Raw genomic sequence first — 15,293 nt, forward strand, 5'->3', positions numbered from 1 at the left:
GAAAAATTCTACTCTACCATAAAATCATTTAAGTGAAATTTCAGGAGAATTGTAGTTTTGAAGATGAGGGCAGTGGACAAAGTTAGACTTATAAAGGAAAGCTAGCTTCAATTTTATCCATGAAGAGATGGTAGTTTCTCCATAATTTATTTTCACCACAGAAATGTCTCTGTGGGAGGCCTCACAGAAGCTGCTACTTAGATGTAGTGCTGACTTGTGAATCTCCTACTTTACTCCTGGGGGAATTCTGCACCACTGCACATGATTTATGTCCCCCGCAGATTTCTTTGCTTCCCTGCAGAAAAATTACTTTTTGATGGGGAAGCAAAGGGAAGCCACAAGAGTGGTCATGTGCCCCTCCCCAGCAGTATGTTTCAGGTGCCCAGGGCAGCTGGCAGAAGGTAAATCACTGAGGCAGGGGACAGGACTGGGGAATATCCAGCTCCCTACCCTGCGCCAGGCTCAACTGCTAGTCCTGGCTGGGGAGGACGAGACTTCCTCATCCCCTTCATGGCATCTGGGGCTGGGTCAGACCCACCCCCAAATTTCTTCCCCAGCTGCAGGAAGCTCTGCAAACTCCCCTCATCCCCACTTGCTGCACTCATCACTCCTCAGCTGCAGGGGGAGGGATCCTTATGCAAGGAGCTGCTCCCCCACCCACCCAGTCCCTGTTCATCCAGACCCTCCTGCTGATCTGCATCACCCTGATGAGCCACCCACACCCAGATCTCCACCCCACCCCGAACCCCAATCAGCTTCACCTGGATCCCCTACTCCCCCAGCATCTGGACCCTCCACTGAGCCCCAGACACCCCTGCTGAGCTGTCTCCCCCCACACCACATCCAGACCCCCCCATTCTGAGCCCCAACCACCTTCACCTGACCCCCCTGCAGAGTCCCATTACCATAGCACCCAGAACCCCCAACAAGCCCCTGTGCATCCAGAGCCCTCCTGCACCCGGATCCCCCACTGAGCCGTCCGCACCTAGATTGCCCCAAACAGAACATTCTCAACCCACACCTGGATTCCCCCATACTGAGCCCCTCCACACTTGGATCCTGCCTTGCTGAGCCTGCCAGCCCACACCTGGTGCATCTAGCATGGAGGGGGGGCAGGGTGGGTGTTTCTGGGGCAGCCCAGTCCTTGAGCTGTCAGGGTTGGGTGTAGCCTCACTGCTGAGTCAGTGTCCGGGGTCGGGGAGCTGCACAGTGATCTCCCACCTCTGTGCAGCCAGTAGCCTGTGCTCCCCAATGCCATGCTGGAGCCTCCACATTTATGTAACAAATACAATTTGCAGAATTGTGCAGAATTTTGAAATATTGTGTGCAAAAATTTTAAATTTTTGGTGCAGAATGCCCTCCGGAGTGCTACTTTCAGATGAGAGGAAGATGATCAGTAACTGAATGGACCCAGTCATTTAAAGTTATTTTTTAACTGTAATTTACATGTTAAAAACAGCATCTTAGATCATTAAAACTGAATTTTAAGAATCCAGTGTGCTTTTTATTGTTCATGATTATTTCTTTTTTACATTTTACTTATTTTTAACAATGAAAATAATCAAGCCAATTTAGTCAGTTTTGCTTTGATTCTCATATACTGGCATGAGGTAACAGGGTTTGGGTTGCAAAACATTCCACTCTAGATGTTTTGGATTTCTTTAAAAAAAAAAAAAAAAAATTCTATGGGGACATAAAACAGGTAATTTAAATAAACCTAATTTTGTGCCTGTCTTAATCTGTGGGCCCTTAATTTTTCAGGAAGGAATCGTGTTGCAGCTTAGAAATAATAGTTTTCATAAAACACACCTGACAGTTTAACAAGTAAAACAGTGTACCTTGTTTTCATTGTAAGTTTAGGGCCTTTAAATTGGTTTTAGCTTAGGGATACTGCTGCTAATGGAACTTACACTACTGCCTTTTCCCCCCCTTTTTATAGGATATTGTAAAGAATGAAGATAAAGATCAAAAATCCAAAGAAAATGGAGCAAATGTATGATAAAACTGCTGCTGTTTAGAAGAAAGGTGTTACATAATGTAATATAAATCATGATATCAGAGTGTATGGAAGTGATGCATGTTTGGTTTTTTTTAGTAGTATAAATATCTTAGTTCTAAAAAGATGTATAAAGTTTTATGAATGTGAGTCAGCTTCTGAAGATTGCTTGTAATTCATAGCATTCAATTTATTTAGACACTCCTTGAGAGAAAATAATTTTGCATTGCAAAATGTTTTAGGATGAACTTTGTTACAGTTTTAACCCTAATAAAGTTCATCAACTTAATGGACAGTAGCAAGTATTTAATTACCAAATGGTTTTTCATTAAAGTCTAGTGAAATCAAAATGTTCATTATTTATAGAATTGCCATTTTTAGGGTTTTATTTTTATTTGTCTAATTAGTCTTTTAAAATTCAAATATAAATCATACAATAGCATGTGGCTTAATTTTGCAAGTAAAGATTTTTTTAAAAATGCTTGAATTTTTTTACTTGTCATAACTTTCTTTTCCCTTCCAATTGTAATTTTCTCCCCCAAGGCTGCTCCTATTAAAGCCTCACAATATATAGTAGTTCAGATGAATTAAGAAAGCAATAGAAACCCTCTACGGTGTTGGTAGTAGGGCTGTGGGATTTATATGAAAATATACGGGCCTGTTTTAATGTAAGTCATCTGTGTTCCTTTAACTGTTCTTATTTCCCGATTGATATATATATGCTACTTTTTAAATAACAAATGTGGTGTATTAAAATGTATGGTTGGATACCAGGCCAGTGGATGTCATATAATGCTTTATCTGGAGAAAATTTTAAATTGTCTTCTTTAATTGAATTTGACTTCTTTTGTAGCTTGTGCAATTCCTTCTAAGATTGAAACAGTCCTACAGAAGAATGGATAACTAAATATTAAATTATAAGGGACAGGACAGTTCTTGTTTTGATGGTAACGGTTGAGGTATAGTGTGTGTGTGTGTGTGTGTGTGTGTGTGTGTGTGTGTGTGTGTGTGTAAAAATTACCAGTGATCTAAATTAAAAGTTGACTTGGCATCTTTGTCAATGCAACGTATCCAAATATGAAGTATGAGAAATCATAGTTTGATGCAACTTTTCAGAAAAAAAACAAAAAAACGTTGGGGGTAAACAAATTGTTTTTTCTTGCTAGAATGGAGAATTTTAGCCAACTGATTTTATACCTAGATATCCTGAGTAACTAAATACCTGTTAAAAGATTCGAAGTGCCATAATATGTATAAATAACCTACATGGAACTTGTGGTTCCTTAAAAAAATGTATTAAAATGCCTGAAATTGTTTTGTTTAAAAAAAGTCTTAAATTGGTGCTTTTATCACTTGTTTGTGTTTTGGTTATTTGAAGCCAAACTAGTGCAACGTTTTTAACCATTAAAATAGCATGCAAAAACTCCCCCCTCTCCCCCCAGTTTTGTTTCAATTAAGATGAAATAGTATATGCAACATCTTAATACCTTTTTATTATTTTGTTTTAAAAAGCAAAGACCTATAATCAAGACAGGCACTAATTAACTTGCATTAAACACACACACACAGTGAGTAAAAAAGATGAAAAGTCTATTTCTTGCCTTTTTCAGTGTCAGGTTTTATTTAACAAGGACAATAATGAAATCAATTTTAAAAACAATCTAATGAAATTTTAGTAGACTTTGATAAAAGCTTCACTGGCTAAAATTCTTCTGTGGCTAAAAATAAATGTTCATACTTTTTTTACCTTCGTACCGTTTGGCCAATACAGTATATGTGTCGACTGAATTTTAAAACTAAAGATTTTGCACACTATGCTTTCATAATGAACTGAGAGGAAAAAGTCAGTTTTTGTGTAACTTGTTTTAATTTTTTCAAAAGGAGTGTTTTAACAACTGCTATATAGTATCCTAAAAGTTATTAAATCCATGATTGGGGAAGAAAATGGAACCTTCATAAATACCTCAGAAAAGCTAGTTCACTTAAAATCCATCAAGAAAAGACTAAGTTGGTGATGTGGGTAGGGGTGAAACATCTGTGAGAATAATTTACTTTGGACTTCTAGGGTGCTTCTCATGTGAAGATCTGAAAGCACTCAGAAACATAAAATCATCAAGCCTTATCTCAGTCCTGTGAGGAAGGCAACACAAGATGGTTGACTTAAAAAGAGAAGCATTGTGTCACTGGCCATAATGGTTATAGTCCTCCCTATGCTTTGATGTGACCACATCTATAATACTGTGAACAGTTCAGGGTACTACTTTACCAGAAAGGAAACTGAAAGGCAAGAAGAATGAAAGACACATTGTTTGAAGAAAAAATATTGCTGTGTACACAGAGGCTGGCCAAACACTGGAGTCCTGGGGGAGGAAAACTGAGGATGAACAGCAGAAAAATGCTTTCTTCCCTAATCTTTCACCAGAATAATCTTTGTAAGGAAAGCAGTGAAAATTGACCTTTGAATTGAGTTTGCTCAGTTAGACTGGAAACCATGCAAATGTATTGTAGTGAGCAATCCTCAATTATTGGGGAAATGGGTAAGATCCCAACAGTGAGGATTTGGACACATCATCTTCCATTCATTGTAATGGAAGGTGTCTGTTTTGTATACTGTATGCTGGGTAATACCATGAGAGGATCCCATGTTTCTAAAACTAAATTGGCTCTTTATTGAAAGAACTATTTACAAAGATGCTGCAACTGCAGCTACCATTCTAGCAATGAGCATACAGACTGACTTAATAGTGCCTCTTCTGCAACCTCTGCTCTTCCAGGTTCCATGCAGGTTGCTACGCCTACATTCAATAGTCGGCTTTAAAGTATCTCGGCCACTGTCCTCTGTATCTGTCATTTCTATGATCTTTATCAAGGAGGGTATATCTGCTGAGGCAGACAGGCTGGTAAAAAGGTGATCATGAGTAGGCCTCATTTTGAGAGAGAGAGACAGACACACACACACACACACACACAGAGCTTTAAAGAATGTAGTCAGCAGGCAGGATCCTCAAGCTGTCTGAAATCATTTATCAACAGGTTCCAATTACTGAAAATCCAGTTCATTTGAAGTTCTGGACAGTTTCTAGAAGAAATTTTCACATTCCAAAGCAGTAAATCTAAAGAGACTCTTGCTCTGGGAAGCAGGATAAATCTGGGTCAGTATTACGGTGACCAGATGTCCCGATTTTTGGGTCTTTTTCTTATATAGGCTCCTATTATCTCACACTCCTTGTACCGATTTTTCACACTTGATGTCTGGTCCCCCTAGTCAGTATGGTGATGCAGCAGTCCAGCAGAGGGAGTCTGAGCCCCACAGAAAGGGATATGTCTGATTAGCCTCCATTATGAATTTGAATGAGCAAATTTAACTCTTGAGTAAGGTCCAAGCTAGCGGATGTCTGTGTATGATAAAAGAATTCTGAATGTTCAGTATATTAATACTGAGATATAAGCTAAGTGCACTAGAATAAAACTCAACTTACTTGTACTATACACTTATTGCAATAAGGAAATTGTAAACATGCATAATTTTCATCTGTAAGGCCACAGTTGTATATACACAAAAATAACTTGTGAACAATTGCCTTTGGCCTACATATTTTGGAGGTTCAGAGGTACACAGAAATAAAATGGAGGAGAAAAAAGCTGAGCTGCAGTAGGAGGGGACAAAGACAAGTGAAGACAGCACATGGATGGGGACTTGCATGTTGGAAGCCATGATGGTGACTTTAAACCACATTGTTGTCCTTGATTCTGATATACTCTGTCTCAATGCTTGTGGAGCACCACAACAGACTGCTGCGCGTGGGTGACTGTGCCGCTGTCCTTACACCCTTCACCTCAGCCTTTGGGACTGTAGGCATGCTATTTATGGGTAGGTCCTGTGTATTTTGTGATTCCATGCTGCAAAGTTCACTCTTTGATGTGGAATTGTGCTCCAGAAATAAGATTGTTTGAGAAGATAATCTAAAAAATATGATCTGACTAAACAAATACAGATCTGAGTCTGCAGATGGATTGTAACTACTTCTCTGAATAGTGAACTTCCCATTCACACTCTAAGGGTCACACTAATCCTGACCCTTGAGAAATGACTTTAAATAATATGAATAACTGTTTCACTGCTGATTGGTTGATCAGAAACATTCAGGTAATATTTATAAATATTGTACATATTTTTATTATTGTCCCTCTCCCACTTTTTGGCTTTGGGAGCAAAAAAAAGAAATGGAACTAACGTGACATGCCTGTCGTTCTGATTACTTTCTGTTCTGTTCCTCCTCCTTCCTCTATTTTTTCTCTTTAGAGTGTAAGTTTTCCATGATAGGGACATTTGTTCAGCACTTGGGGGTGGGGGGGGGAAGGGCCTTGACTGAGGCCTCTCAATGGTATGTCTGTGCTGTATTGTGGACCCAAGCTCATGGAGTCAGTATTTCAAAGCCCATGATTGAATGTCCATGCTGCATTGTAAACCCAGGTTTATAATTTCTGGACACAGGTCTCTCAACCATACTGCACTATGTGGACCTTCTGACTCATATCTGGGGCTTGAGCTGCACCCACCTGTAAAATGACAGGGCTTGGATCAGAGTCTCAGCAGCACTTAGACTTTGACTCACCCCCACAGATGTGTCCTAGAACTTGAGTATTTGCTAAACCTGAGTCAGATGGATTTGCGTGTGGATGGTTGGGAGGTTTGAGCTCAAACCTGAGCCTGGGTTTACAGTGCTGTGTAGACATATTCAAAGTACTATTATAATAAAAATAGTATAAATAGTAAATGCCTCTTTGCCAGTTGCTAAAACCTCCAGCTTTCCCCCAACAAACTTCTACAATACAGTTTATATAGTTATCTATATAAAAATCTGTTTCATTGAAATCATTACAGTAAAATAGTTCTAATATCAAAACATGTTGTTGTGCTGAATGTATTATTCATTATTTAATTTAATATCTTCCATAAAGTACGTGTAACATTGTCTATGATCATCCTGATGTTTTTCAGAACTTTGACTATTTTGCTGTTGTTTGAGTCAGGATCTGGAATGCAGAAAACCAATTTTTCTTTTTTCTTGCTAGACTTTGTTAAACCTTTGCTATCTTTAACAGATGTAACATAGGAATAATCCATATTGTATATAGTTAAGGATGTGAAGAAAATGTTCCTTTTCCCTGCTCCCCCCCCCCCCCCCCCCCAAAATAGCTGTATGTATATTTCAGCAATCCCCTGCACCCATAACTTGACAATTAATAATACATTAATAGTTCGGTTCTCCTCTTCCTCCTGCTTTCCAAAAACAGTACAGAAAAATACTGATCATCTGATTTGCTTGCTTAGTATTTTCTGCCATTCAGTTTTTGGCCCTCAATGGCAGGTTATTAGCTTGAACAAATAATAGTTTGATACTACAACAAACAACTGTCTCATACCGCAGGTGTTCATGTAGCATTTCACCATGCCATATGTAGAGTTTGTGAAGCACACAACAAGCAACAATAACTGGAAATAGAATTCAGATTACTATCACTTCTATCTGAGTACTTGCATCGCCCCCATCATTGCTGTATATGAGCACTTTCCTTATACTCTGTACTGGAAATAATGAAATCACTCTTCTTTGGCAGCCTGTATGAGAACTAACTTGATTAGTTTAGAGGTTGGTGTAGGAGAGTGGGTGTGGTGTGTAATGAATGTATGAGTTGCAGTAATCAAGTAATCAAGGAGATCATAAATGCATGGATTACACTGGCCATGTCTGTGCCTGATAAATGAGCGCAATCTTCTGGCCAGTCATGGATGAAAGTGAAGTTGGTTTGCTATTTGGGGGTGGTTGGGGTGGTTTGGTTTGGTTTTTTTGCTACCATGGCTGTTTGAGGATGCAACAGCACTGAGGATTCTAAAAGAACTCCAAGGCTGCTCTCTGATTTAGCAATGGGAGGGCAGATGCATTTGATAGTAGGAGAAATTAATATCTAGCTCTTTTCATCATTAGGTCTCAAAGGGCTTTACAAAGGAGGTAAGTTTAATTATCCCCATTTTACAGATGCGGAAACTGGCAGAGAGAGGTGAATTGCTTTCCCAAGGTCAACCAGCAGGCCAGTGCCAGAGCTAGGACTAGAAACTATCTGCTAGGCTACACTGCACTGTTAGAGTGTAGGTGTTCTTCAGATTATTTCCCTTTTCTTACCAAAATCATCTTTGTCTTGTTTTGGTTCGGTTTTAGTCAGCTGATTTTCATCCAGATGCAGATCTCAGCTACCCATTGAGAAAAATGGGGGATGGTGCTGCTTGTATTTATACATTCTGATAAACAGAGCATGTAATGCCATCTGCAATAGTGCCATCTAGTGACACTAATATTATTTACAAGGGGAACTGTTGCCCTGTTTAGATACCGAACTCCTAGAATCAAGTCAAAATGGGGAACTAATGTAGTCAGCCATAATCTTGACAATTTTGCTTAACTTTTTAAAGATTGGTAACATTTAGCTTGAGGTGTTTTTCAGATTTCACTTTTGGCATCAGTATCTAATGTCTTAACAGAAGGGTTCTTAATTCAACATCTGCAAGCACCACATGTCCTAGGACTAACTTCAAAGCACGCAATAAAAGTTTTAATTTTCCTCTTTCTTGGGCTACTGCAGTTTCATTATTATTAACACATGTGTTTTTTATTAACAAGTTTCCTTTCCACTTCAATGCTTTTTGAGTGCTGAAATTGTTTGTATTAATTTAGGTTTTATTAGAATTGAAAGTTCCAATATTGGTTATTTTAAATGAATATTTTCAGTCAGTCAGACTATGCTAGAGGAGCAATACTAAAAGATAGTATTCTGTCACATAAGAGTCTATAGAAACTAAATTATCGTTATCTTAAAGAATTAATATATTACTTCATTAGAAAGGTTAGTTTTACAAGTATCCTTTCTGGATTGATGTCTTATCGCACCGTCACCATATCTGGGGCTGTATAGAACACAAGTCAGTCCCTGTCCTGAGAAGCTTTCATTCTAAAAGAGGTAGTGTGACATTTTGGGCTTCATCCAGGCCAGTTAAGGGATTGGGTCACCATCTGCTGCATATCTTTTGGCTGTGTAGTTGTGGTCCAGAGCTCTGACTGTAGCAGCCTATCAGCAGCCCACAAGCCTCACCCTGTCTTTGCCCGACCTGATAACTCCTTGCAGGCTGACCTTAGTACTCTTCCAGCCCTGAATTCACCTCAAAATTGTCCTATTGCAAGAACCACCAGTCCCTCTCACTGGACCCTCAGAGAGAGGGTGTTAGGTTCTCTGCCTTTACTGTTGTAAAACACTTTAGTTTAGCAAAAAGAAAAGGAGTACCTTAGAGACTAACCAATTTATTTGAGCATAAGCTTTCATGAGCCAGAGCTCACTTCATCAGATGCATACTGTGGAAAGTATAGAAAATCTTTTTATACACACAAAGCATGAAAAAATGGGTGTTTACCACTACAAAAGGTTTTCTCTCTCCCCACCCCACTCTCCTGCTGGTAATAGCTTATCTAAAGTGATCACTCTCCTTACAATGTGTATGATCAAGTTGGGCCATTTCCAGCACAAATCCAGGGTTTAACAAGAACGTCTGAGGAACGGGGGGGGGGGGGGGGGGGGGAACAAGGGGAAATAGGTTACCTTGCATAATGACTCAACCACTCCCAGTCTCTATTCAAGTCTAAGTTAATTGTATCCAATTTGCAAATGAATTCCAATTCAACAATCTCTCGCTGGAGTCTGGTTTTGAAGTTTTTTTGTTGTAATATCACAACTTTCATGTCTGTAATCGCGTGACCAGAGAGATTGAAGTGTTCTCCGACTGGTTTATGAATGTTATAATTCTTGACATCTGATTTGTGTCCATTTATTCTTTTATGTAGAGACTGTCCAGTTTGACCAATGTACATGGCAGAGGGGCATTGCTGGCACATGATGGCATACACATTGGTGGATGTGCAGTGAATGAGCTTCTGATAGTGTGGCTGATGTTATTAGGCCCTGTGATGGTGTCCCCTGAATAGATATGTGGGCACAGTTGGCAACGGGCTTTGTTGCAAGGATAGGTTCCTGGGTTAGTGGTTCTGTTGTGTGGTGTGTGGTTGCTGGTGAGTATTTGCTTCAGGTTGGGGGGCTGTCTGTAGGCAAGGACTGGCCTGTCTCCTGAGATTTGTGAGACTGTTGGGTCATCCTTCAGGATAGGTTGTATATACTTAATAATGTGTTGGAGGGGTTTTAGTTGGGGGCTGAAGGTGACAGCTAGTGGCGTTCTGTTACTTTCTTTGTTAGGCCTGTCCTGTAGTAGGTGACTTCTGGGAACTCTTCTGGCTCTATCAATCTGTTTATTTAGTTTAGTTTAGTTGTAAACAAGTTTAGTGTTGTAAAACACTCCTGTCCGTTAACTTTCTAGAAGCACACATTTTACTGAACTTACATAGCACTGATGCTTTATAATGAAAGCAAAACAAGTTTATGAACAAAAGAGTGTGGGTTAAATGATGCCAAGTAAAAGAGATAAAGGAAAGTGCAGCCTCAGGATATGTTTGTGACTTTAGGGATACTTAACCTAGTATTTGATAAGCCCTTTGCAGGGAACTGCTATATCAGAACTCAGTTTCACACAAAGATCATTTACTTTTTTTTACTGATCAAGTGTTACATGATTTAGCAATTTGTGATATTTTTAGACTAGTGAAAGGGTTTTTTATTTTTAGAAATTGAATATTTGGTTTAAGATTACCAAAAAAAAATCTGCAGATTAATCGCTGACTGACCATTCCGCTAGTCCTAAAGTTACAGAGCAAAAGGTTGCTATAAATTAGTTTTTACAGTTTTAGGGCTGGGGAGGCAGTGGATAATCCCTAAAATGTCCTCTTCAAGCTGCCTGGATAGAAGTTACACAACCTTCATAGTAAATTAGAGGATTTTTGAGAGAGTCCACTGATATCAAGCACAATGAGGGTACTGGACTGGAAGCTCAGTGCTGGTGATGAAAGAGTGTTGAAAGCTACATGCCATAGCTGCTAGAAAAAAAAAATTAGGGCACTAAAAATTATGCCAAGATTCTGCCATAGGAGACAACTCACAAAGTTTCTTTAAGCCAGTGCTGCATATCCAGAGGATCTGATGAATTATTGTTCCTGGACAGACATGATAGAAGCATGAGGTGCTTGTGGTAAATGCTGAGAGCATCATTTAGATTAATGATTACAACAAAAAGTGAACAATAGCATCTAAGAAGTTGCATTTTCTGTATGAAGACTATTTGTGAAACCTTAATTTCTGCGTCCACTTTTATTTTTTATTATAGAGAAACTATTGGGGGGGGGGCAGGAGAACTCCAACTGAATCACAAAGTAGCCCTTGTGGGATCATAGCAAAAGCTTTGTTATGCTATAGGCAAGAGAATGCCTAAACATTCAGAGGAAGAAATACTTTGGCAATTAAAATGCTTGATTGTGTTTTCTTGTCTTATTAAAGCCAATTCTCTATATTTTCTCTGCGTAGGTGCCAGATACTTCCCGAAAGCCAATCACTGCACAAAATGAAACCAATGAACCAGGAAAGTTGTCTCTTCTTACTGTTTACTTTTTTCATTTGCTTTTTACATTTTTAAAGGAAAGTATCTTACTCTTAAAACATACCCATTTTCACATCCTGACTTAAGTTTTTTATATCATTTTCTTTGTCATGCTGTGGTCCCTCCTTACACACGTTGACTCCCATTTAGCCTTGCTGCTTAAATCCCAAATATCACTGATACATTTGGGTTTACTTTGAGCAAATAGACTTTACTTATAGTTCTGAGTGTTTTTCCCCCCCCACAGGTACATCAAAAAAGTTGCTGTTCTTAATTTTAAGCTCTTTGTCCCTAAGGCTTGTCCATGTTTTCAAAGACTAGATAAGACACAAAGTAATGTAGTTATCAAACTACAAATCTGTTCATTTCAAGATGTATGTGTTCTTGAAGATATGGGATCTATCATGGAAGAATAAGTAAGTAGTTTCTTCCTCAAGTGGAATCTGACATCAGTAGTAGAAGATTAGTCCATATGGTTCCAATAACAGGTCCTCAGAAACCGTTGTGAAAAACCTGCCACTACTATTAGTGTGATACTTTTAAATTTGTAGAATGTATTGATTTCTTACCACTATGCCTTTAGTGCCTATCCTAATCATAGCACAATGCTCACATATAGTTAAAATAACCCAAATTTGGGAAGACTGAATAGATCAGGGAATTAGGACTTGTCTGGCTCCTTTGCTTCTCGGTCACCAGTTAAAATCCAAACCAGTTTTGAGCATGACCAAAAATTGTAATTCTATGGCTGTAGAGACTAGGGCCTGAATGTGGGTGGGTCTCAGTCCAGCTCCTGGCCGATAGCTGTCCACTTTTACAAAAGCTACCAGCACACCTGGCCCCCTCACAAAGAGATGGGCAACAGAAAGGAGAATGGGGCACTAGGGCTCACTTTTCCTCTCCACCCCAAACTAGGAAGCTATTCTAGGAATACTGCTTCTCCCACTCCCCATACTCCATAAACAGCATCAGCATTCTTCCAGGACTAGTCTACAAGAGGCCCAATCTCATCAGGCGTAATCACCAGCAACGTTAGCCTCTGTATTGTTTTGCTGCCCTTCTGACACCATCTGCTCCAGGAGATAGCCTGGCCTGTTCCTCTTGCCCTACTTAAAAAAAACCCTAAAAATCTCTGCCAGAACCTGTCTCCAACTTCTAGGCCACATGGCAGTGGCCATGGTCGTGGCCATGCATGCAAGATTACACATATAATGCCTTCAGGCTTGGTTCTGTACAGTATATCTTCCTCCAAACACAGCCTCCACAAACTCTTATCCATGCCAATGTGAGACAAGAACTCACTACTGTAGTGGACACAGCCCAACAATGACTGTGTCGGAGTTCCTTTCCTCCAGCAAACACCGACTATGATCTTAACAACCAATGCCTCCCTAATTGGTTGGGAAGCGCATCTCCACAATCTCACAGTGCAGGGCAGATGATCATTAATAGAATCCACCCTACACATCAATCTCCTAGAGCTATGAGCTGTCTACAACTCCTGTTGACGTTTCTTACCTCTTCTCAAACATCATACCATCAGAATAACGACTGACAATCTTGCCTGTGTGTTTTACATCACCAGGCACGGTGGAGCGAGGTGCCACTCTTTATGCTCAGTGGCACTTAAACTATGGAACTGGCTGTATCCAGAACAACATCTCAATTTTAGCAGCATACCTCCCTGCACACCAGAATACCACTGCAGACATATTGAGCAGGAGGATCTCCCACAATCACAAGTGGAAACTGGACATGTAAACACTTCAACTCATCTTCAACTGCTGGGGCCACCCCACCATAGATCTGTTTGCCACTCAATGCAACGCCTATTGCCCTCAATTCTATTCCACAGCAGGACTGGGAGACACATTCCCCATAACATGAGATGCACCACTCCTTTATGCCTTCCCTCCCTTTCCCCTCCTATTCCAAGTACTTCACAAGATACAGGAGGACCAAGCTTATGTCATATTCATAGCTCCAACATGACCATAGAAGGTCTGGTATACTTATCTCCTCCACATGATGGTATGCCAACCAATCTCTCTCCATCTCGCACCGCAGCTCCTTTCACAGGACACATCCTCCATTACAACCCATCCATACTCCACCTCCGCCTCCCACCAAGGTGATGCAGCATGTACTCCGCTACCGGTTATCCTGGACTACACTTTAAATAGACAGGATTATCCACAAGCTCCATTCAGGTACACTTGGCGGCAATCACTACCTTTCACTGCCCTATAAACCATCATTCCATCTTTGCACATCCACTCACAAAATGTTTTCTGCAGGGTCTTCAAAAGCTTTATGCTCATATCTGAGACCAAACCCCTGTCTGGGACCTCATCCTCCTACATTCCCTGACTAGACCCCCATTTGAACCAATGGCAACTTGTTCTTATGTGCAGCTATCAATAAAAACGGCCTTGTTGCCATCCCTTCTGCCCGGTGAGTTGGTGAAACAGTGGCTCTTATGGCATATCCACCTTACACATTGTTTTATAAAGACAAAGTTACGCTATGCCCACATCCAAGATTTTTACCCAAGGTCCCAACATCTTTCCATCTCAACCAACGAATACACCTTCCTTGTTTCTTCCTGAAGCCTCACAGCAAAGAGCAGGAAGCAGCTCTACACATCCTAGACATGAGACAAGCATTAGCCTTTTACTTAGACAGGGCTAAACCTTTCCAAAAATCACCACACTTATTCCTCTCCACCACCAAAAGATCCAGAGGCACTGCTATCTCTAAATAACGCCTTTCAAAGCAGATTTCGCAGTGTATACATTTATCCTATGATAGACAACCTCCTACCTCAATCAGAGCACGTTCCACACCCTCATTATCCACCTTAATAGCCTTTCTCGATAATGTCCCCATTGATGAAATTTGCAAAGCAGCTACATGGGCATCAACTGACACTTTTGTCTATCACTAAGCTATTACACACAAAGCCACAACAGACACTCTCCTAGGACATGCTGTCCTATCATAGACACCCAATGTCACTCCGAAACCCCAGCCTTCCAATTAGGGACACTGCTTTCTAACCACCTAAAAGTGGAGAACCCAGCTCAATAGGTGGACCATGGGCCAAAGCCAGACCGCCAGACCCTTTTGAACAGACCCCAAAATCTTTTCATTTACTTACTATTATGATTATTTTATTTTCTGTGGATGCTGAACCTTGACTATATCTTTGACCAAGAAATTTGGACCTTGACAAAAAATAATTGATAATCCCTATGATATGGACATCACTTGAAGATGAAGAGAAGGTTACTCACCCTGTGCAGTAAAGGAAGTTCTTTGAGATGTGTGTCCCTATGGGTGCTCCACTACCCTTTCTCCTCCCCTCTGCTTCAGAGTCAAACATACTGTGACGTTCCTCTCTGGTGTTATCTGGACCGGTGATTGGCTAGGTCACTCCAATCCTTGACTGTAGGAGCCAGATTTACTCTACTCTGCTGTGAGAACCCCCAGTCCTGGGCTGTTAATGCACAGCCTCTGGCATGTAAACTGCTCCCAGGTACTTGCAACCAAATGACACTAGCCAATTCCTCCAGTCACAGACACAACTCTAGGAACCTCCATCTTGCAGTGTCCAATTATGCCCACTGGATGCTGCAAGCTTATATGAGTTAGTCATCTATTTCTTTGTTAAGTTGTGTACCAGGCTTGTTATCCCAAGGGGAGCCT

The 15,293-nt window shown here is 40.4% G+C and overlaps 1 protein-coding gene across 5 annotated transcripts in view; it reads left to right on the forward strand.

Moving 5' to 3' along the window:
- CCAR1 (cell division cycle and apoptosis regulator 1) overlaps positions 1–2,994 on the forward strand; it is a 41,976-nt gene extending 38,982 nt beyond the window's left edge. For all 5 annotated transcript variants that reach the window (XM_073353489.1, XM_073353491.1, XM_073353492.1 and 2 more), the window contains one exon: positions 1,940–2,994. In XM_073353489.1, the coding sequence (XP_073209590.1) occupies positions 1,940–1,999 (60 nt within the window). In that variant the 3' untranslated portion in view covers positions 2,000–2,994. The remainder of the gene's footprint in view (positions 1–1,939) is intronic.
- Positions 2,995–15,293: the final 12,299 nt, after the last annotated feature.

This window comes from Lepidochelys kempii, chromosome 7 (assembly GCF_965140265.1).
Source record: "Lepidochelys kempii isolate rLepKem1 chromosome 7, rLepKem1.hap2, whole genome shotgun sequence".
In the NCBI taxonomy this organism is placed as follows: Eukaryota; Metazoa; Chordata; order Testudines; family Cheloniidae; genus Lepidochelys; species Lepidochelys kempii.